At 42.9% G+C, this 23,575-nt stretch overlaps 2 protein-coding genes across 9 annotated transcripts; one reads left to right on the forward strand and one right to left on the reverse strand.

The window, feature by feature from the left end:
* Positions 1 to 3,894: 3,894 nt before the first annotated feature.
* LOC106023452 (A-kinase anchor protein 17B) lies at positions 3,895 to 15,133 on the forward strand. 8 transcript variants are annotated; one of them, XR_004549681.1, is made up of 7 exons: positions 3,899 to 3,958; positions 4,849 to 4,926; positions 8,482 to 8,601; positions 10,241 to 10,477; positions 11,313 to 12,819; positions 13,374 to 13,578; positions 14,002 to 15,133. XR_004549681.1 is itself a non-coding variant. In XM_034063737.1 (7 exons), exons 4-7 carry the CDS (start codon positions 10,388 to 10,390, stop codon positions 13,508 to 13,510), a joined length of 1,278 nt encoding a protein of 425 aa, XP_033919628.1. In that variant the 5' UTR covers positions 3,899 to 3,958; positions 4,849 to 4,926; positions 8,482 to 8,601; positions 10,241 to 10,387; the 3' UTR covers positions 13,511 to 15,133. The 8 variants fall into 8 exon arrangements, 3 of the variants coding, with proteins under 3 accessions (XP_033919628.1, XP_033919626.1, XP_033919627.1); XM_034063737.1 differs by having other exon boundaries at positions 11,313 to 12,198; positions 12,655 to 12,819; positions 13,374 to 15,133; XR_004549684.1 differs by having other exon boundaries at positions 12,655 to 12,819; positions 13,374 to 15,133.
* A 1,853-nt stretch (positions 15,134 to 16,986) lies between these two features.
* PGRMC1 (progesterone receptor membrane component 1) lies at positions 16,987 to 22,699 on the reverse strand. The gene is made up of 3 exons (XM_034063738.1): positions 22,330 to 22,699; positions 20,510 to 20,665; positions 16,987 to 18,889 (listed from the first exon to the last, which is right to left on the reverse strand). Exons 1-3 carry the CDS (start codon positions 22,646 to 22,648, stop codon positions 18,765 to 18,767), a joined length of 600 nt encoding a protein of 199 aa, XP_033919629.1. The 5' UTR covers positions 22,649 to 22,699; the 3' UTR covers positions 16,987 to 18,764.
* Positions 22,700 to 23,575: the final 876 nt, after the last annotated feature.

A 23,575-nucleotide genomic window follows, 5' to 3' on the forward strand; every position in this document is an offset into this window, starting at 1 on the left:
CCACATACAAGTAGAAAAGCTCTAGGTTTAGCATTACTTGGAGGTGTTCAGTTGCTGCTGCTTTCCAGGATGTTTGCTGGAGACTCCCAGGGCAACAAAATGCTCAGAGTCCATTCCTTCACTGGTGGTGGGAGGAGAAGCCACTCCAACGAGCAGATGCATTGTCCAGTGACCAACAGTGAGAATTAGCAGGTCTGCCTGTGACAACCCAGGACGTCTGCTACCAAGCCAGAAATAGAACCTTACAATTCCTCTCCTGTGACTTAATCACAAGCCTGCCCTTCTGTACTAAGAGCCATGCACAGTGCCAGCTGGCTTTGCTGGTTTTAAAGCAGACTTTAGGAAACAGAAGCCCCCAAGAAACTTCTTCAATCTCTCTGTGTCTACAACAAAAAGCTCATGCTAGAATTAATGCTATTGACACGCATTCTAACCATAGCTCAGGAATGCTATAAACCAAATTATATTAAGAAGAATTGTGTATTCTGGACTTTCTGTATAAAGAAAGTCCAGACTGCCCGGCCTGTCTGGCAGGACAGCTTATGTTATGGAAATTAATTCTCCTAACAGCCAAAACTTACCAATCACCCATGTATATGCAAAGTATTTGAAGTAACCTTGTTGTAGATTAAACCCACCATCATACAGGCTGATTAGAAACAACTGGCAGGAAAGTTAAACATGCTAAAAACCAAACCAAAACACCACCAGGTACTTTTTAATATTACCTTGATGAAATGTAAGTTGAACAGATTTTCTGTGCAGCCAGCCAGTGGATGGCAGTATTCAATCCATCATTCAGGTGTTTCCACATTCAGAAAGTGGTTGTGGAGCTAAGCTGCTTCTCACTCAGTAAGTGATCATATCAGTTCCAGGGAAAGAATATTTCAGCAGTGCACAAATTAGTTCATGAGCCAAACTTCAATAAGGAAGGTTGTATCGTTGTTACTTATGTAACAAAACTATGCAAGTTTCCTAATGTCCCTTAGAACAGTTCTTGGTGTTCTATTTGAACACCAAATGCAAGATGGAGGTTTGATTTTTTCCTATAGATTGTACAACCTAAAGGTAGGGAGACAATAGACTCAATATGGAAAGTCATTTTAGCTTTTAAATTACTTGAGCAGCATGTAGCATCCAGACATAATTGCTGGAATGACATTACCAAGCCACAGGCAGAACCATAGCCAAGGTTCTTACTTGCACATACTTAAACATGCTTTATGCCCAAAGCTTCTTGCAACCTCCTTCCTCCCCAGCCTATTCCTGAAGCTTCCAGGCAAAGCTTGTTCACATGCATGGGTTGCCAGGCTTCAAACCAAACCCTATTGACATGCAGTCAGTTATGATGGTGCAATATCTGTGCCAATACGCCTGTGAATTACAGTTGATTTACCTCAAATCCACTTTAACTAAATTAGAATAAACCCATAATAAACAAATGAGCTGGTTCTGCAGAGTCCTTTGCACCAGTTTTGCCTAAACTGACTTTAGAAGACATCACATGAGTTCCGCAGGTAGGGAGGGTTTCACCTTTCCTTGCTGTTCACTTTTAAGAAGAAACATTTTATAGAAGTAGAGATGATCTAGGGTCTGTACAGTCTATGTAGGTAACAGATGGGATGAAGCCTAGAAGACTGCAGGTTGTGGAGAAAAGTGAAACCATTCTGCAAGAGGGAGATGTGAGATAATTATGCCACTCAATGTCTCAGACATTGTATCTTTTGCATAAACTGAGATAGCTAATACTGGCTAAAAATTGTATCTGCAGAACAACTCCATATTTTCTTATTGCCTGTATAAACATCCAATCCACTTCTGCAGAAAGCTGCTCAGTCTCCCATATTTTTCTGTAGCAATGATTTCCACAGTTCATTGTTGTAAAAGTGAATCAGTTCCTTCATGCACTGTGTGAAAGTGAATCATCCTCTCATCAGTTTTGGATGTGGACCTCTTAATTAATATGACATAGCACTTCTCAACATGAGAATGTTGCCAGAGTGATTTGCTTAACATCAGGTTTCCCTCTCTCCTTTGCCAGAGGAAATACAACTTGTTCATTCACAGTGTAACTCACTACACTGCTCCAGCAATGTGCTCAATCCTAGGAAGCAGGATATTCCACAACTGCAAAACACCTCAGTTTCCAGTAGTTTGCTCTCTGAAATACAGGATATATTTACATATAATTTGCTTAATTACAGGTAATGAATTGTTGGGATTTATTTCTGCAACCAAGAGGCACAGTATGAGTTTTACACTTCTGTGTATCAGTTAGTAACTCTGGAAGCAGAGGTACCAAGGTGTGATAACATTGGGTTGGAACACATTGCACTTAAAAAGGAAGACAGCATTCTTATGCCAGTCATAAGCCTAAGAAAATGAAACCAAAAGCCTCAAAACCACTTCACTGGCAACAGGAAAATCATAGGTGTTTGTGACAGAGTTTTAACAGAGCTCGGTATGAAAGAAACTTAAACTCTACTCATTGTTTGTCATTGCATTATTACAAAATAGCTGCCAATGAAAATAGAAATGGAAATGTACCTTTTGTATAACCCCTCTCATAATAGGAAAAACAAAATATTAACAGCATTGTCTCCTGAACTGGTGTGTGTGTCTTCTTATCTTTTATTTCTGTACCCTACTCTCAGATATTAAACAGCTACCTGAAGCTCTTATTGAAGGGTTTCTCAGCCTATTGCATCTTTAACTATTAAAGCTACTATAGTTTCTCAGCCTATTGCATCTTCAGAAAAACAGCAGGTCCAGAGTAGATGGATACAATGACCCTGCAGCTGCAAACTGATCTCAAATTCTACTTTTCCTGTTTGGGCTTGGAAAAATATACATGGAATAGAAAACAAAAATACCATAACTTAGAGACAGTATTTTTCAGTTTAACCTCTTGTACCATCACAACTTTATCGTTTAAGATGAAAAATGCAAACAGATGTCAGTGTATAATAAACTCCTAGAAAACCTTCCCAATTCAAGGACAACCAACAACTGTGGAGAAGACAACTAGACCCAAAAAACCATTTGCAGGGAAAGGCAGTATCTTCAGGGTATCAACTTGTATAGTGATAAAACGCAGACATGCTTTTTGCACACAAAGTTGTAACAGAAATAGACTTGCACACTAAAGAAACATGTAATGATTGTTCTCAGATTGTAATTGCATACATAGCAATTAGACCACCTGGGATAAAGAGGTGCTTGGTACACACCTCTGCCAGCAGCCCCAACCTCGTGTTCATCCTACAATCATCAACCATCACAGTTACAGCCATACTACCACAACAGGAGAAATAAGGTGTCTGCTTCAAAGTGTAGACGGTACCTTCTGCAGTGTGCTGGTGAGGCACTGACACCTGGAGAGCTGCTGCACTGCAGGGAGCTGACTGCTGTACAACCAAGGGACAGATGTGCTGCATTTCCACTGCTTAAACACTTATGCTAAACCAGAGAAAAGCTCAAATAAATCCTCACATACATATTTCTCATATGAAGCAGTGGTGGATGAGCTACTTTTATTACAAGACAAATTAAACCACGGTATCCTGTCACCCCCCTGTAACTAGGCCTTCACCCTACCTGAACGAGGCAACTGCTGAGGAGATAACTGGCGTTTTCTTTACGTGACACCCAGTGACCACAGGCCAAAGGTACCCGGCAGCAGGCAGGCTCTAGCCAAAGGGGGGCATGCAGGGCAGCCATAGGGCACAGAGAAGACACTGTCCCCTCATGCGGCTCCGCCTTGTCCCACTATGAGACGTTAGGAACACGTGAAATGCCCACACCCCACATGGTCCCCACAGCGGCAGCGCCCTCAGGGCCGAGGCCGAGGTGAGCAGCCGGGCTCGGCCCCGCGCCGGGCGGCAGGGGCGGGTCCCTCGCCGCGCTCCGCCCCGGGGTGGCGGCGGGAGCAGCGCCGGGAGCGGCGGTGGTCGGAGGGGTAAGGGGAGCCGGGAGCTGCGGCCTGCGGGAGTGGGGCGGCCGTGGGTGGGTTTGGGGCCCGGCTCGGTGCTCCGCTCCTTGGGGGAAGCAGCCGCGGCCGGAAGGGAGCGGGCCCTGTGGGGAAGGGGTCGCGGTCGCAGGGCTGGAGCGGTTCCCGGCAGCATCCCCGAGCCCACGGCCCTGCTGTGCTCCCCTCTGGCTGCCGGGAGGCACTGGGAGGAGCGTCCCCCCCTCCATGGGCCCTTGGGTTCCTGGCCGGGTCTCCAGGGTCTGGTGCCGGAGCTCGGGCAGGGGGAGCGCGGCCTTTCGGCGGCGGCGTCCATTGAGATGGGGTTGGGTTGCGTTTTCTTTATCCACACCTCAGAACCCTGCATGAAGCAGCGGTGTGAGGAGCGTTTGCTTTAAAACGCCCCTTTATTGTGGTATTCGCGTGAACAGCAGCACTTCTGGTTACCTCACCTGGTCACTTAATTTTGCACAGGGTAAGCTGAATAAATCAGTGCTGTCTCTTGAAAAATCTGTTTAAAACACTTGTTTCAACTTCTCCAAGTGACTTGTTCTGGTAAACGCTTTTTCCCCTGTGTGAAAAGCTCTTTCTGCTGCTGTGGGTCAGTACATAGAATCACAGAATAGTTAGGGTTGGAAAGGACCTTAAGATCATCCAGTTCCAACCCCCTTGCCATGGGCAGGGACACCTCACACTTGCCACATTGCTGCCTGCTTGTAGGTGCCCTTGCATACCCACCTCTGTGGAATTAAGGTATTTCCTCTGTCTCAAGCTCTCCTTTGGCTCTGCTAGTGAAGCTGCTCAAGGCTGTGTATGAGGGCAGGGAAACAACTGCCTGAGAAGTAACGGGGCTAAATGAGTTCTATTTGTGTTTTCTCCAGGCTAGATCTCTTCCCTGACCTGGCTGATGGTGTGGGCTCAGAAACAGTTGTGATTGACCAGAGGGGGAACTGGGGATGGTAAGAGCTGTTCCAGCTAGTGGTACTGTGAGCAGGTGTGAGGGACACCTTTGGATCCAGTTATTCTCACTGTTTGCATTTTGCTCATGTGGGCTATATAGGGTTTTTTTCAGGTTAGATATTGGCAGACTATTAATGTTTCCTCGAAGTGTAATTTTGTTTTGAACTATTCACTTGTGTGACATGTTTTAGGGTGTTCTAAGGTCATTCAGTCAATGTAAAAAGGATCATGCAGCTATTCAGAGAAACCATTTTAGGTTTATCCTCGTGGTTTTCTTTAAGCCTTCTAAAAGGTTATTGTACATTAGCAGCAGTTTGGGTTGTGGGCATGTTTAAGTGGTGATCAAAAGTAGCCTTAGAAGAGTCAATTTGCTGTGTATGGTGCTGTGTATAGTGCTGTGTGTGCATTTGGGGTTGTTTTGCCTTAGAGAGTGTTAGAATATTACAACAAAAGTTACTCGGGGGCTGAAGAAATGGCTCTCAGTGAAGGAGGGGACTATGAGTGAGCTCTCAAAGAGCTCAAGCTGTATATTTTATGTAAGAAAGGTGATTGAGAGGCACGTGGATTATAACATGTAAGAGGAATACATACACACGCATACCCGTAAAATCACCTAGATGTTAAAAGGATGCGAATCTAATAGAGGAAGGCTTATGAAGAAGTAGTATCTGGAATTTGCTTCCATTTCAAACAGCAAATGAGTAAGGAATGGAATGAACTGCCTATGGCAAGTGGCAGGTTCATATTGTGCCTTCAACCAGAGTCAGGTTCCTTCCTGGAAGGGATGCTTCAGTCCAGTACAGTTAGCACAGGCCAGAGTAAGTGATCCTGTGGTCCTGATCAGCTTGAATCTGTTCTAAAATACTGTATTATTTTAGGCCCTGAGATATAGGGAGTTACTGGGTTTCACAGGAATTCCTCAGTAGCGCTGGGATTTGATCACAGATCTGTGGAGTCCCAGTACCTTGATTTCCCCTTTAGGGTTATCAGAGCAGATGATCACAGAAAAAGGCATGCAGGTGGCATGGTACAGTTCAGTCTGCAGTTAGCATAGTAAACCCTAGTACAAGGGCAAATGTGTCCTGATGTTACAAGTGTGGCAGAATAGCCAAAAGGAAATGATAATTAGGTAAAGGGGTTGAATGTCGAGTTCCTGGTGGTTTGTCAGTTGGAACAGTTAACACTAAAGTAAACAGTTTATTAGTACGTCAGGATTGATTCCAAAAGGTCATGCTGCTGAGCAGCCTCCCAGTGGATCAGCCTGTGAATGATTCTGTGTTTTGTACACAGTTATGTGATGAGAAATACATTTCTGATGCTTGAAGAGCTCCTGGCTGTGAAGGAGGAAGCAAGGATAATGGTTTGCACTGGCAAACCACTGGGGCTTACTTGGCAATATGAAGAGACTTTTGGGCTTACTTTTAGGTGATTTCTTGCAGTAGTAGGAATGTGGTTGCAGCCATGGTGGTATAGGGATGTAAGTGAACAAAGATTCGCAAGGGCAGGATGGTATCTGTTGTTTTGATAGAAGTTGTACCTGCAAAACAGAGCAAACTTTTGGGTGGGTACACCAGCTGCAGGTTTCAGCATCAGTATCGTGAATGTTTTAACATGCTGCACCTCAGATCTTAATGTGACAGAAAAAGTGTAGTTGGTACATTACAAATAGCTTTAGGAAGCTCTTTACCTTAATGCACAGTGGGCAGGAGGGGCTCTAGAAACTACTCATTCTTCCAGCTGTAATGAGTACTTTGGGTGTAATTGCTTTGCTTATGTGAGATACTGAAGATGCATCTCTGCATACATGGCTGTGTTCAGAAATTAATCCGGAGATACTCAGCCTTTCCTGACAAAGCTGTGGTTAATTCTGAGTGAATTTGGCAACCGTTCCTTAGCAGGGACGATTAAGTGCTGCAGTCTGTGCTGTACACTGTTGCTTCCAGAGATTACTCTTTTGGTTTTCTTCTTTCTTTTTAATGGCACTAGCTTTTCCTTCAGTACAGAAGTGTTGGAAATTGTCTTTATCATTCTGAATAAAATGAATAAAACCCTCTTTTATCAGACAGCTTCTCCCTCTGCACTTGTCTTCCCATGCAGATTCCTATATTGAAGGCAATCAGGTATTTTTAAGTAAAGACACCGTAGTTTATAACCTTTACAACCACCTTTTGGACTTTTCCATGTCGCTTCCGAGGAAGCTTTAGTATGGCACTCCTGAAGTTCTCTGTGTATATATGTATTTTCTTTTTTTTCTCCCTTGGTTTAGTCTGTTACTTATGTTAAAATGGTGGCTAAAAAGAAAGAAAATTACAGCATATGGACAGCATTAAAACATACTAACCTTTATTAGTAGCTAGCTGCTGCGATTTTGTGGAAGAAACTGGTGCAGATGGTAGTTTGCCAGCTTCTGCTGGTTTTAACTTGTAGTTAGGCCTGAGAAGTCTTTGCTAACAGGGGAAGCTGCTCTGTAAAGTTTTTGACACATAAGCATGTGAGGAGAAAAAACCTGTTATGATTATCCTGTCCGTACTGGTTGTAGGGATACTGATATATGAAGTTCATGTACTTGAAGTCCCTTAATCAAACAGAGCATTTTACTGTTTTGATTTCCTGAAAAATTGGTGTGGGTAAGCTTAAAATTGTAACTATTTTTAGTGTGGTTAGCACTGAAACTGGGAGATGATCTTGGGTGTTGGTGAAGACCCTTGGACAGAGCCTTGTCTTATTAACACAAAGTAGGTGCAGCAGCTGCCCTAATATTATGTGGTTCTTAGCTAGTAAGGGGTACCTTTCTTTTCTCTGTACCTTTTTGCTTAAGTATGTTAGAGATTAATACGTTTAAGTGCTATGCATAGCCTGGAATTACAAGAGAAAAGTTGTGATCTGGAAGCTTGATTTCAGCACCTAATAGTTTACTTCTGTAAGCACTTACTAGAGTGGACCCTGGTTTGCTATTTTTTCACAGCAGGTAGTTTCTAAACTGTGACCCTTAAATGTTACCCTCTGTGGTGGAAATAACACTTCATATTGCCTATTTTTTTCAGTATGAATACACCTTGATGCAGTTTGCCTGTTTTCTTCTGGTGTGGTCACAACTGGGCATTTGAAGCCAGTTAAATGCAATTCACATCAACAGAACTTATGAATTTTTAAGCAAGAAAGCAAGCATTTGATCCCAAAGATATTGCTGTAAGAGTTGGTGAACTAGTTTTGGCAGAACTGAGTCCTGCAGAGGGGAACGCTCTGCTGAACATACTGAACTTTGAGTCCCCTGAAGAGCATGCCAGGAACATGTTTGGTATGATGTCAGATTGTGAGCCACTCATGTCACAGCATGAGGGGACATTTGGAAGTAGGGTGTTTGAGCTCGATGGCCAATTCAGTGTCCACTTCAGAAGAGATGTTCTGGTATGCCAGGGTGGAGAGAGGTATTCTCATGAGTGCAGTGGTATTGTGGTATCCACCTGGGGTGTCTCATTTGTTCAGCAGGTTGTCTTTGTATAAATACATAGCAAACCGGACTGCTAAGTCTGATTCTGCCTCTTCTGTGACAGGTGACTTTTGGTACCAGCCATTTTAGTGAAGGAGCCAAAAGAAAGAGAAGCCTGGAAAAACTAAAGCTGCAAGAACAGGAGCACGTTTGGAAAAGGGGGGAAAAGAGACGGGGTTGAAAGGTGAGAGTGTATTTTTAGAGACTGTCCCATTTTCTTGAGATCTGTTACACTACCTCATACCAAGTAAAATCAAGGAGTGGCTGCTGTACAAAAACAGGCTTTGAGGAAACAGGAGTTGGAGAACTTAAAATAATGTATAATTATACATTATTATACAATATGTATAATTATATTGTATATATGTATGTATATATATGTATATATGTACATATATATACACATATACATGTATATATATATGTATAATTATACATTATTATACAATAAATAAAAACTATGCAGTTTTTAATTGTATTCCTGTTGGAAAGTAAAGCATTATGGTGGTTGTGTGTGTAAGGCATCAGATGGAGGGATCTGGGTTATGAGACAGGCTGGACTAGGGACACCCTGAGGTCCCTTTCGGTTTGGGTTGTTCTGTGATTCTGTGGGCCTGGAGTGAGATCAGAGGGCTTTTGCTCCCAAGTTGCCCTGAGGCATGGCTGCTGAAGGTTCTGTATGTGGGCTGTTTGTATTGCTCTATGCTGCAACATCGCAAATTAATGTCTTTAGGCCCCAAAGAAAAATGAGTGTGATGTACATTTCTAGGTGCTTCCCAGCTGACCGAAAGGTCCAAACTTCCAAAAAGTACTTTTTAAATACTTTATTGCGTGAACACTTTGTTGTTTGAATTTTCTGCAGTTTTCTGTGGTGTAGTATGTTGATTGTTTAGTAGATTTGCTTTGTGCAGGATAAGGTTTCCAGACAGTAGTGCTAGCTTGTCATGGCTTAACCCCAGCTGGCAACTAAGCTGTGCAACAACCACTGGCTTCTTCCCCCTACAGTGCAGTGGGAAAGAGAATTGGAAGGGTAAAAAGTGAGAAAACTCCTGCTTGAGATAAAGGCAGTTTAATGGGTACAGCAAAAGCTGCACTCAAGCAAAGCCAGACAAGGAATTCATTTAGCACTTCCCATGGTCAGGCAGGTGTTCAGCCATCCCCAGGACAGCAGGGCTCTGTCACACATAACAGTGACTTGGGAAGACAAACACCATCACTTCCAGTGTCCCCCCTTCCTCCTTCTTCCCCAGCTTCCCATGGTAAGCACAATGCCACATGGTCTGGGATATCCCTGGGGTTAGTTGGGGTCAGCTGTCCCATTGTGTCCCCTCCCAGGTCCTGGTGCACACCCAGCCTCCTCACTGGTGGGGTCAGGTGAGGAACAGAAAAGACCTTGACTCAGTGTAAGTGCTGCTCAGCAGTAATGGACATGTAATGTCTCTTAAATGGGACCCTCATGTTAATCTGTAGGGGGGATTTGTTAATTTAAGAACTGCATTTGGATGATTAATCTCTAGGTGTGTCCTTGGAGACAAAAGCTGATGTGACTCTTGTCCTGGCAATGCTCATAAAGAAAACTAGAATACAAACCATTTGAAGAGGCAAAGAACTTTCTAAACGCGTGCTCGCTTGGATGCATGTCATCTATGTGCCATGTTTTTTTAAGCATGCTGATTTAACAAACAAGATTCCTTATTAGCCACATGTGGATTCTTGGTGACTGGTTGCTTATTATTACCGCTTCAAACATCTGCATCCAATCCCCAGGACTCAAATTGTAAACCAAGTGTCATCTAAATTGTCCCATATTGATAATTGCCTAGAAAAACACGTGGTGATGAAAAGAAGTTCGAGAGAGGAAAAAGAAAGCTAAGCTCAAGAGGAGAGAAGAGAGGCAGATAGATGGAGATAAGAAACATCCCCCAAAGCAGCAGAAGGTACCAGCTGAAGAACAGCAGTGGCCAGAGAATATGCCTGAATGGGAAGAAAGGAAATCCCTGCTAGCTCAGAGAAGAGTGGAGGCTGTCAGACTGCTTACAGTGCTGTTAAGCCATGTGAAAGTAAGATTATTTTAAAGCATATTTTAAATTTTGAAGGATATTTATTAAAGCTTGAATAATTCACTAGACATTTGATGTCTTGATGCTGATATGAATGCTTTGGGACTGACTGAACACTCAGAAGGCTTGAGAGCTAAGTTTTGTGACAATCTGCTCTCAGTCTTGCCCTGATAGCAAAGGTAATGCATTTCCACCCCGAAACTTTGCCTTTGATGCTTGTTCCAGGCCTTGTCATTACTCAAGAAAAATAGGTCTGGAAGGGCTATGGCAGCTCTGTTAGACTTGATCCAGCATTGCAAACAAGTTGTTTTGGGGTGGGGATGCAAGCGATGGTATCTCTGTTGTTTTGGTCTCAGCTCTGCAAGTGACACAATTAAAGTGATGCAGATTACACCAGCTGCATTTCTCAAAGACTTTCTTTTGTGGCCAACACTAAGCTGTCAGTTTTATTTCAGTTGGATTCAGGTAACGTCTTGAGAAAGCCAGCAGAGGTATGATAAGAATGTGAGTGCTTTGCTCACAGATTCATGTTTGAAGGATTATTTTAGTGCTCTGGGCTAAAATTTTTAAGTGAAAACAGGTGTTTTCATTTCTCAGGGCTGCTAACATGGCTTTGTCTTCATTATTTGCAAAGAAAAATTTGCTTGCAGCTTTTAACAAGTGCAATTTTCCCCCAGTTCTTAATGATTTCTGAAAGCTTATAATTTACTAAGAGTTGAAGTCAGAGGCTACCCTTGCCATTCTGCATGAGTTTAGGGCCCCATAACATCTGACATTGACCTTCTTAATGGTGAAGGTGATGTGTAAATAAACTTGTATTTTCTTGGTTTCGCAGTTGGCAAGTCAAAAAGTGGATCCTTCATGGGGCGTAAGGAAGGACGATTCCTTCTCTGAAACAGCATTAACAGACATACATCAGGAACTGATTAACTCCTATTATCATACGCACAAAGAGTTGAAACATAAGGAGGAGTTTAAGTGCCCGCTAACCCTAAAAGGTAGCAGCTTATGTAGCGAGGAAGGAGATGTGAGTAACTTCCATGCATCTGCTTGTCATATAGTCAGGACGATTTTAAATGACCCCTCTCCAGCCCTGCGTTCTGACGGACAGCCTGGCAGAGATGCGTGCAACTCCTTTGGCTGTGGATCTTTGCTGATTACAGTTACACAAGACCGCAGGGTCATCCAACCTCTGGATGGAAGGGACTGGCCAGCACTGAATGTAGCTCACACACAGGCAGTGTCTGATGAAGACTCTTGCAAAAAGCAAAAGGTTTATGAAACTGATGAGTTCATCCATTATTTACTAAACTACTATCGGACTCCGCACTATGCACGTGTTTGCTTAGAGCCAAAAAACACTGCGCACAAGTCCTGGTGGAAGAGAGTGGTATCTGGTGGTGGTAGTGCTTTTGATATCAGCTTGAGTAACAAACATGGTCAGCACTTCAGAGAAGTGAGTCCTGTACAAAACCTCAACAAGAGAAATTGTAGTAGTGGTGATAATGGTAGACTGGTGATCGCTGTTGGGGAGCTTGAGTCAACGGACACGGTATTAGAAAACAAGGCCTGTGGGGGGAGGCTTGTGAAAGAGTTGCAAGTGCAGAGGAATGACTTGCTCACTGTTGATAACTTACCCTATGCTGAACTGAATCATTCTTTGGATTGCACTGCTGTTACTCATGATAAGGAATTCGTACAAGAAGATGGTAGCGATGAAGGTACTGTACCATACAAAACATGTAGATCTGCTTGCAAATTAAAGGATTTGTTGGAAGAGATCAGTGATTCTGACTCCTTTAGAGAGGCAAGTAGCAGCTCAGTGAAGAGAACAGAAAGAAGGTGTGAAGAAATGTACAGCAATTGCTATAGAGGGTGCTTACCTGCAAGAGCTGGGGAAAGCAAATTACTGGTTTACCTTAAAAATGTAACTCTGGAAGGACAAGAGAAGGAAAGCAGCAAATGTAGCTTCTGTTCTAATTCTGTCCAGCAGGGCCTGGCAAGGCAGTGTGAACATAAGCTTCAGAAGTCATGCAAGAGGTCTAGTAGTAAATTAAGGCACGAAGGACAGAAAAGCAAGAGACAGTCCAGGGAAGAGGAGAGGAATGCTCGCAAAATGAAGAAAAAGAGAAAAAAGCTTTCTTCTAATCTTTTATCTGATGAATGTGGCTTTTCAGAGGCGGACAGTTATGTGCAGCTGGAGTCGCTCAGAAAGATACAAGGAAAGTGTAAGAAAATATTGCACAAAAAAGTGAAATTCAAGACCCTTCACAGCACCATGGCAGCCCCAGATGTTACCCCTTGTGATGGCTCACTGCTCCAGGAGACCCTCCAGAGGACAGGTGAGAAAGAGGGACATCAGAACTAAGGTGCCTGAATGTGACAGGTCTCTGGCAGGTGAGGTAACCTGCCACAGGTCTTACAGTGCTGACTGGTGGTTTTAAAAAGCATTAGGAAGTATAAACATGGCATAAAAAAAAGAGTGCAACTTCTCTCCAGCTAAAACGCTACACGTAGGTGTATTTGAAGAGCAGCATTCATCTTATTAATAGGATATCCAAGTTTCTGTCATGGGCAGATGGGTGGTTCTGGTGTTAATAACAACATGCGTGCTAACAACTCAACATGCTTTAGATAGCTTAAAACATTTTTGGGCAGCTCAATACGTGGTACATCTGAGTGGGAATTACTGTATAAAGTTATTGACACTATATATAGGTAGTCATCTGATATTCATGCAGGATTGCTACATTTCTGGCTATTGTTACAGCCCTTTCACAATTTACTATGCTTTCAGTTCATTGGCAGATACTTTACATCTCTCTCCCCGTACCCTTTCTCTCACCAACCTCTGACAAACTGTTTTCAAGTAACTTTTCCATATACTTATCTACAGGAGATGAGAGGAGATTAATGTTGAGAAAAGAGATGGATGCAGATGTCAAAGGATGCCCTCTATTTCCTCTTGAGATAATTCAGACAGATGCCTGCTCAGATACTTTCTGTGGAGCAGAGCCCAGAAGAGGATGCTGAACAGCTACTATGTAACAGCTCTTAAGTTTTCATGTACAAGTGGGAGAAGAAAGCCCTTTGATTAAAAGGTACATGAAATAGTGGGGGGTTTTGTTGCTTAGGTGATTTCTTTGGTTAGAATATCTAACTGGTGTAGTGAGTTACAAAACAAGTACCTGTGTTTGCCTTTTGGGTAACAGGACCAAAACTTTCCCTAGGGCCAGACAAACTTTCATGGACCAGTTGCTACGAATTTGAAAGTATACAGATTGAGACCTCAGGTTGTTAAACTCTGATTAAATGTAGGAAATGATGTAAATACAAAGTTACAGTATTTCATAATAAGGAGGGAAATACATAGCTATATAAATCTAGAGCAAACGTATGAAGTGCCTCCTCAATCAGATTGTTAAAATGGTGGGACTGGAAGGTGTGGGTGACATTTATTCTCAGTTGTTGAAAGTAATAGATCCCATAAACCCACCCTGGAAAAATGCTTGTTTTCTATTCAGAATTCTAGAGGTGTTTCTGCAAGTTTGCTGGTCCCTGGAAGGAACCCAACAAGTGTCATGAGGTTTCGAAGGCACACTCAGTAAGACTGCTCTTTAGTATGACTTTGCTTACAACTAATTTCAGAGGAATTGTGAAATGTTGACAGACTTGTGCTGCATGTGGGTAAAAATGTGAAAACGCAATCTAGGGGCTTGAGTTATATCTGTATTTATTCAGCTGGCTATATTTGGAAGACAGACACTGTTGCTTTTGGACAAAGTCTCTTAGCAAGATGTAGAAGACCAATTCTGAGTTAAATACACTGATTATTTCAGCTTTCATTTTAGTATGCTTTATTTATTACATGTCAATATACTGAGTTAATGTGATCATGTTGCCTTCATTACCTAGAATCTTACCCATGTTTGTAACTTCTGCTCTAATAAATAGTAATAATAACAAATATATTGTAATTGTTCGTGGTAGTTAGGTTTCCCCTAGTGTTCAGTACTGGTGATTCCCGCAGGCTTCTAAAGCTGGGTTTTATCAGTCTTCTCTGTTCACATGTTGAGTGCCTTTTCAGGGTTATGAATGACAAATGGTTGCTACTCAAAGTACTGTTAATCTATTACTTTATCTAAAAAGATGTTATTTTCTTGACAGAAATATTTTGACTATTTTGGAAAACATTTATGCTCCTCTGAAGTCTCCTTTTTAGTATTTTATACAGTTATAACGAAGACCAACTATTGTATGTTGACTGTGTACAATGTTGCAGTTGCACTGGTGTGACATAACCAAGGGTGGTTTTTCTCTATGCAATATCTGTGGAGTAAAGATGACAAAACTCCCCCCTCTGTCAGTCTATAAGCAGTTCTGTGTCCATGGCTCCCCTGTTCCCATGAGCCAGACCTTTCCATTACATGTGAGGAAGTACTACTTTCTGTTAGGCTGGGCAGTCTAACCAACTTCATTGGGTGTAAATTCCCACTGCTTTATCAACATGTTATCACAATATTCAATAACAAATACACCAGTTCTGTAATTGCTTCTGGCATTCACCTCTATTGACTGAAACTGATAAATCATCTCTCCAAGTCCTCATTCCTTGTAAAACTTTAATTGTAAATAAACTACATGTGCATTTTTGAAGTGTGAGACACCATTGTAATCTTGATAGTGAAACAGAACTTCAGTTTCCTATTTGTGTACAGGTAGAGTTATTTAGAGCCCATTTTCAGGTGGTTTACTATTAATTCCTTACATTTCCCATCAACATACTTCATTTGAGCCACATCATTTCATATGCTGGACTGTTCAGTATAATTTAATTATCCTGAAGGCTAATCTTTAAAGATACATATAACAGCTTTAAAACTCTTGGAATGTATAGCTTTGTAGCCTAAATTTCAGTCGTTATAGGAATAAATGTCACATCACAACATTTACTCAATTGAAATGTGTAATAGGCAAAAAGATACATTAAAAGCAGAATTTGTATAGTTCACCAGTAGAAACGTGGACCATTGTTGGCATAATTTGACACCTTTCAATTTGAGCCTGGTAGGTGCTGGTGTTTCAAGAAGTTGAGGTTTTGTTGGAAACACTGTTTACTCTGACGTGTACAAAGTAGTGCACTAAGACTGTGGATCCTGCGATCAAACCTGACCTCTCTACAGCCTTCCTTACCGACCTAGTGAGAACAACAAGTCTTCTCAAGGGAGCTGTCTGAAGTGAGTGTTGTTATCAGAAACACATGGCCTGTTGGCTGTACCTTCTGCTGAATGCTGAAGTCACAGTCCTACAGGCTGGGTTTAAAGTAGAAATACACAATACTCATCATTACATCAGTCCATCTGCTTGAAATACAAGAATGCAGCAATGATGAGACAAAGCCCTTAATCCAGAGATTCCAGGCAATGACTAAAAATGCCTCACCTTTTGTAAAACCTCTTACCTAACTCTCAAACATTCATTACTGAGCTGCTTTTTGTTTAACTGAAACAGCATGAAATAAGAGCCAATAAGCATGATTAAGAGCATGTAGAGTCCAGATAAAAGAATATCTGAATTTTGCAAAGCAGTTGACAGTATGACAGAACTGGTTGGACATGAGATGCTGCTCAGTTGTTCTGACTTGCCCTAGAGCTCCTCAAGTACAGCCTTGTGGCACTTGGGTAACAGATGTTCAGATGCTTTGGCTACAGTCTCTGCTCTTAGTTGGTCGTCTTGTCCTGCTTAGTTAATGATGTACAGTCTGATAAACTGCCTGGCACAGGTCTTTCTGCTTAGTCATTGCAGCTGGTCACTGCTGAGGGAAAGGATCAAGTTGCAAAGAACAAAGAGCAAAAAAGAAGCTAAAACCCAGGCCTTGTCTTCAGCACATTAGAATAAAACCAAATCTGTGAGTCACACTGCTCTTGTGACTCACTTTTCCCCTTTTCATAACAAATTCTCTTTGTGTTCTCTGAAAAATTATTGGTCTTACCAAAGTGTAAGACTTCTTTCCCAAGAGGCACAGATGCTTAACATTAAGCTTTGTCTTGTGTTACTGCTTGTTTTCTGTGTAGTTCTTATTTATTACTGTTGTTCCTTGTGATGCATCATGTTGTAACATAAAGATTAATACTTCAAATAGCATTCAGTTCCTCAGGATATGTTATGGACTAACTTGAAGAGTCAGATGGTTGGGTCTGCTGAAGGGTATGTTATCTCCACTATGACAGCCTTCCAAAGCTCAAGCTTTTGCGCAGCGTTAACAATTACTTGGGCCTTTTTATGCCTAACTCTGTTTCTGTAACAGCAAAGCACGTTATACAACATGAACACAGTCTATACTTAATGTTCTGGTAAAAATTACAGAACCATGTTTACAGGCATTCAGTTAGAACACACTATATGTGTTGGATAATGTAAGACACTGGAGAAAGACAAAAAACCCTTGAAACATTGGGGGAGGATTAAGTATCCCATTCAGTTGCAGTAAATAAAAACAAACACCACCATTATGCAAGAGTATTTTATTTCCTGCCTTAAATAAAAGCATATTACTGATCTGAGGTAAACTGTTAGTAGTTTGCAAGGAGTATAAATGTCTCTAAAAATAAAATCTCAACACAAGGGTCATGGCAAGATTTACATGAGTCTCTAGACCTCCCCTGGGTACTTCATACAAGTACCACTTTACGCAAGCCATCTGGCTCAAATGACAGCATTCTTCAGTTGAAGGCCCAGTGTAACCCAAAGAAAATGCCATGGCAGTGTTAGGACTAAGGGAAAGTTGTTTGCTCTCATCACAGATGGTCTTAGGCACTTTAGTGTGTTGTGTCAACTTGTTTATGAAAGCTGCTGTTGTGCAATGCACTCCCAAACAATTTTGCCTAGTTTACACCTTCCCACTCAGGACTCCATGTATCATTTTGGTCATGCTGTGAAACTGAAACAGCTTGGCCAGACAGATGAACCAGAGAAACTAAACAGAGAGAACTACCCCAGATAGGCACCTAAGCAGAATCACCTGGACAAGAAACACCAGTCCTCAGTTTTGCACCTGATGATAATGATGAAGCATGTTTACATCTTCCCTTGGTCAAATCCATTTACCCAGCCCTCTCTGGGAGGAGACTAGGTTAGGTAGTTGGAACAAACCTAGTAATTAAGCATAGATGTGAGCTAAGAGAGCAAGTAAGTTTAAAGCAATTCAAAGGTCAGGCCCCGCATGTACCTGAATTGCAGGAGATTGTGCTGTTTCTTTTAATGGCAATGTTCCACAGCAACAAAGGCCTCAATGCTGAAACAGCTTATACCATGTTTTATTTTGTACAGGAAACTCGTGTGATGAACAGTAATGTTTTTCTGCTGGTTAAAGCTGCAGGTACAAGGGCACTTGTTAATCACACCATATCGGCAAGTTGCCTTTTTTAGGCCTAGGAATCAATTGCAGCTTATCTTCCCTATTTAATACCCTTTCATTAAAATTCACAGAGAAGTTTTAAGTAAGAGGAAGAATAACTGAATACTCCATTTGAGTCACACTTCATGATGTACCTGGTTTTTAGTGATTTCTAGTTACACCCTCAAACCTTCGTAGCACTTCAGATGTGCTTTAAAAGTGAATATTAATCCATGCATCATTATGCATGACTGAATACATCAAGTATTCATCAGTATTAATTACTTTTAAAGTATCTAGAAGTGATTTAACCTCTCAAACATTCTTACCTTTTTAAAACAGTTTCTTCTGTAAGCCGCTATGTAACTCCTTAACAGCCAAATTATTTTACATCATATTGAATTACACAAGAAATGAGCATGATGCTTTATGGACAAATAAAATATAGTCCTTTTTTCTAAAGGAATTACAATCCAAGGCCCAGATCCCATGGAACGAATGTAAAACAAGTTAGTGGAACTTGTGTTGCATATGTGAAGTTACTCTTGTGCTTGTGCCCACAGTGCTAGGTTCTGAATTAAAATCCAAATTTCAGCTTACTCTATGCTAAACAGTGATAGAGGAAAAACAGGAGTAGTCCTTTATTGCCAAAATTTACTTTATCAGCAGACATTTTTGTGCATACTTCAGATATGCAGGTTTAAAGGAAGACAAATCTTAAACCTTTTGTGGTTTACCACTGAATTTGAAAAGAAAACCTTTGACTAGAAGCAACTCAGTGTAACTCTGGACCTTTTGTAAGCATTGCTGCTGTTGCAACTTATAAAAAGAAGTGGAATGTTACAAATGATCCTTTACAATTCAAAACCAGATTGTTCCTCGCTGCACTTTCTAGTCTTTCTTTGCATCCTTGGTATCTTTCTCTTGTTCCTTTGCATCCTTGGCATCTTCTTCATCAGAGTATACAGTGGGTTCCTGCCCCTCCTTCAGCAGGTTACCAACATGGTGATACTTAACTGGGGGAGAAAAAAAAGAACGCAAGTCATTATTCTGCCCTGAACTTGGAGTTTTTTAACTTCTCTGCCTGATTCCTGAATTGACAGAATGCCTATATTATAATAAACGGGTCTCAGTGACTTGTTCCAAACATTGGGGGAAGCAGAAAAACCAAAATCAACTACCTGAACTACTATTAATGTTGTGGTAAGTGTAAGAAACACTGAAAGTGTGTTCTCCTATTGTTTAATCCAAAAGACACGTGTAAATGAAGGTCTCATCCAGCTATAGAAACAGAATCCTGGATTAGATTATTTCTCTTGCCAGAGTCAAAGCCATTTTTCAGCTAGTGGCATTGTTAAAATATTTAGGTTATGTATTATACACAGAGGCAGATACATGTGTGCACACATGTACACAACTTTCAAGGGCTTTCATTTTGTGTAATGCATGTTGAAAATACCCAACAGATCAGAAGACAGATCCTTTCTCCCAAAGATAAAGACAGATCTATTATCCGATTATGCAGCTAAGCCTCTGTCTTACTTTATATCTCTTTCTGAACATGTAAAAATGCTAAGATCATATACATGTAAGAACTGAGAGCTATGCTATGTTGCTCATCTGTCAACTTCAACAAAGCAAAAGATGCCTCTGGCTAAAGGTATTTCAAACTAGTGTTGTTGTTATAATTAGTAAGAATTTAAAGCAATAAATTGCCAAATTTACTAGAAACATAGTAATGAAAAGAATACAGTTTGCTGTCGGTCCTGATGCCCAACTCTTGAAAAGGTAGATTTAAACATTAGTTGAGGTCAGGTATTTGGTAGCATAGTTATATGACATGCTTGTTAGCACAATAAAACAGCCATTCAGTGTGGCATGATTAACAGTCTTCATTAAGACAGGAAGAGCGCCAAAATAGTAGGGGCACATCAGGTCAGGACTGACAGGTTCTAATGGCATTATGTGGAGGAAAGCTCCATTCTAGCTAGTGATAGTTAATCTGTAATACCAAACACAGACTTCAAATAACATTTGATTTCCACTACTTTCTGCATATGCAATTTCCATCACATATAAACATTCATCAAGAAGAAAAACTGATATGTTTAGTTCTTTTGTCTTATCTCAGTAGGAATAATCCCTTTGGTGCTCACTTGCCTAAAAGGCAGCATGATATATGGAGGAATAATTTTTCATCAACAAGATAACACAATCTGAGAAGAAAAATGGTGATACCAGTGAGCATACCCTGGTACAAGGGGCAACACAGCAACTTCCACAACACTGTGGTTTGAAGTTCTCCTTTTTGAGCAGCCAGTTGAGGCACACAGCACAGAACAGCTGGAATCACCTTTTTAAAGCTTTTAATACTATGCATAGAAATAGAAGGCAACTATGAAAGTGAGTTTCTTCCTGTAAGGCACAGAGGGAGGAAGAATGCAGAAGGAAAATGTGGCATTTCTCTTAATTCTTTTGAATAACGGTAATTCCTGCAATACTTAGCAAACTGAGGTATTAACTCAAAAGTAAGTTTCCAGACTGATGCTTCCAGCTGGTAACAGCCTTTTAGCTGTTGCTTCCCTTACTACACACTAGTTAGTTACTTCTTTGTAAATTGGTTTAAAATTGCTTACAAATGAATTGTGACTCCCAGTCCCTCAAGGTCTCTTGCTGTGCAGCGTTGAGATCAGAGAGGTCATCATATTCATCTTTCAGAGCCTCCTTATCCAGGCAGAAAGTGGCGAGACCTCGGGATGCATCTCTTCCAGCAAAAATCCCATACGGGCCATCTTTAAAACAGAAACAGAAGCAGCATTATTAGAGAGGTAATAGATGCTGTGTGACCATGGATCAGAGTCCCCAGACTCAAACAGATTATGAGCTCCTACACTGATCTGTGGGTCAGAGATGCCTCAATTTTCTGACATGTTTTAAAGTTTTATTCTACTTGGTAATGAAGGAAAACAGAGGAAGATGACAAGAAACAAAAGCATGGGAAGAGATATTGAGTTTGCTGAAACATCAGGACAATGAGCAACAGAATGGTGTGTGGCACATACAAACAAGGTAAGAGTAAGTATACGAACTGGGAAGCATAACCTCAGAAGGAAGAACAGAGGAAGATTTGTAAAGTCTGAGGTGAAATGAAAGTTTTCTAAGAGATGCTCCTGACTTAAAGAGCTGAAAGGATGACTTGACAGAATGGGAGATGATAGAAATTATCAACTCGGAATATCTATTAAAACTTGCAAGATGAACTCAAATGACCAAAACATGCAACTTGCTGTAAACCAGAGATATCAAGGCAGACTCTTGCTAAACTTCATTAAAGATTAACTTGCTTGCATGACAAGCAGAAAATTGAGATATCACATGTTGCAACTAGACATTGAAAGTTCTTTGTGAGGGAACTTAAAGACATTGTTAACTCGGGTTACTGTAGAGAGCATGACATCTGCCACACCTCCCAGAGCAAGCTTTTCCCCAAACTCATCAGAAGACTTTTACTGCTTTATTAAAATGAAAACCAAATTAGGCAGATGCTATGATGAACCATTCAGCAGAATGCAAAGTTACAGTCAAGCACCACTCAGTGACAGTCTCCAGCCCACGTCTGGACCAAAAGTAATAATCTCATTATGCTTCCAAATACAAGTCTCCTGCACTATTCTTGTCCCTAAGTAGTGCTGGCAGCTCACTATAGCAGCTACCAGCTCTGGACGGCTCAGGAGTGGTTATGCCATACCAAGTTAGCAAGTCCCAGTGAGACTTTAACATGAAGCCTCTGTTACAAATAAAACCCCATGTCCTAGTGGAGGTGATAAAACTGTCCCCTGGGTGCATACAGCCCAGCCACCTCACTGCCAGCTGCTCTGCGAGCCCTTGCATAGCTTACTCAATCTTTGCACGTTTCAACTGCCTGCACTCCTGATAAGAAGCTGGTTTAATCTAAATTGCTGGGCATTTAGTATAAATATTATGCAAAAGAGCGATGTCCACTAAAAGCTGGAAATGGAATGTAAACACTGAGAGAGAAAACACTGCTTCTGCTGCCCTGCAGCAGGCAAAGGCACCCGAGAGTGATGAAGCCACACAACCCACCCTGGGAAAATAAAGAGACTAATGAACAGCCGTAGGCTGGCAAAGCCGGCGCTTCCACAATCAGGCAACAGCAGTAATCCTGCCCTCCGCCCCAGCGGGCAGGCAGACAGGCAGCTCTCCCAGCGCTGCTGTTGCGTGATCCCGGCACAGCCGAGCTGCGCACACCCTTCTCAGCTCCAAGAAAGGGATTGTTTCCACATCCCCGGATCCTGAGCAGGGCAGGCTGCGGGCCGAGCATTACAACGGAGGCCGCTGAGCCCCGGGCCGCCAGCCACGGGCCCGGGCCTGAGCAGCGGCCCCTCCGCCGACTCCCCCCGTGATCCCTCCGTGCACAAAGAGCCGCTGCCCTCACCGGGCCCGTAGAACTTCCTGGCTCGGGTCACGTCGAAGACTTTGCCGTTGATGGCCATGAGGATGCGGGGGTCGCGCACCCCATCGTAGAGCCGCAGCTGCTCCAGCGTGAAGTCCCGGCGCTTCATCTTGGGCAGCGGCGGCGGCTCCGCCTCGCCCGCCTCCGCCGAGGGCTGCTCGCCCCGCAGGATCCGGTAGAGCAGGAAGAGGCAGAGGCTCAGCAGGGTCAGGTTGAGCGGGGAGCTCACGATCTCCTGCAGCAGGCCGCCCCCCTCGGCCGCCGCCTCCTCGCCGCCCACCGACAGCTCCTCACGGGCCATCGCGCTCGCCTGCGCTCCGGCACGACGGGCTCTGAGCCGCGGTGCAGCGAAGGGGAGGGAGGAGGAACAAGGAACCGGCCCCCTGAGGGGCAGGAGAAGGGCGGTGCTGAGGAAGGCTTGAGGCGTGGCTGCCGCCTCCAGCGTGAGCGGCTCGGTACCGGATGGCTCTTGACGCGGCTCCGGCACTAGGTGGTGGTGTACGGCAGCCGATGGCCACAGCAGCTCGGACGGGCTGCGGCCCGGCGAGGACCGCCGTGCAGCGGAGGCGAGGACGGCTCCGCCGAGGGCTCCGTCGGCCGCCATCCCTTTACTCGGCGGCAGCAGGTGAGCTGGGGTCGGGCAGGGTCCGGGCGCTGCGGTGGCCGCTCCGTCCAGCATGGTCTGACACAGAGTTTGGTTAACGTAACCTCGGAGTTGCGTTAGCCGAGGGCTGGAGCCGGTGCTGGCCTGCTGGGACACAGCCGGTCCCTCCCTGTGCTCCATCCCTCTGTGCGAGCCGTTGCTTCCCAGTGTCTTTTTGGTGTGATGGGGCCGAGTTCTGGGGTTTCCCCATTCGGGTTCATACTCCGTGTACCCCAAAGCTACAGAAGCAGCGAGCACAAGGCACTGTTGTAACATGAAGGAGTGTCCGGTTGTGGACTTCTCTACTCAGGCTCCTGTTCAGTGGAAATATTGGTGAAGTAAAATTTAAGATGAAGGAAGTATTAATTTGGTGTATCTACTGAATATGGGGTTTACATGGAGTAACCTTAGTGCTGAATACAGCTAAGTGCTTCAGGTGTTCCTTGGTATCAGGTGTGATAAGGCAGAAGTGATGTTTTGGGTCAGAGTACTTGTCTCTGCAGATTGTCTCCTTGCCATCCTTCAGAAAGAACCCAAACCAGTGTGCAGTCAGAATGTTGTCAATTCCTCCACACAAGCGAGTAG

The sequence above is a fragment of the Melopsittacus undulatus genome, chromosome 6 (assembly GCF_012275295.1).
Source record: "Melopsittacus undulatus isolate bMelUnd1 chromosome 6, bMelUnd1.mat.Z, whole genome shotgun sequence".
Classification (NCBI taxonomy): Eukaryota; Metazoa; Chordata; class Aves; order Psittaciformes; family Psittaculidae; genus Melopsittacus; species Melopsittacus undulatus.

Excerpts from the sequence above, each read along its gene's own strand:
- PGRMC1 (XM_034063738.1), bottom strand. The coding sequence starts at position 22,648 with ATGGCCCGTGAGGAGCTGTCGGTGGGCGGCGAGGAGGCGGCGGCCGAG. Across the intron at positions 20,666-22,329 it reads CAGGAAGTTCTACGGGCCCG|ATGGCCCGTATGGGATTTTT; the intron begins GTGAGGGCAGCG and ends TCTGTTTTAAAG. Across the intron at positions 18,890-20,509 it reads CTGGGAGTCACAATTCATTT|TTAAGTATCACCATGTTGGT; the intron begins GTAAGCAATTTT and ends TTTCTCCCCCAG.
- LOC106023452 (XM_034063735.1), top strand. The coding sequence starts at position 10,388 with ATGCCTGAATGGGAAGAAAGGAAATCCCTGCTAGCTCAGAGAAGAGTG. Across the intron at positions 10,478-11,312 it reads TGCTGTTAAGCCATGTGAAA|TTGGCAAGTCAAAAAGTGGA; the intron begins GTAAGATTATTT and ends TTGGTTTCGCAG. Across the intron at positions 12,820-13,373 it reads GGAGACCCTCCAGAGGACAG|GAGATGAGAGGAGATTAATG; the intron begins GTGAGAAAGAGG and ends ACTTATCTACAG.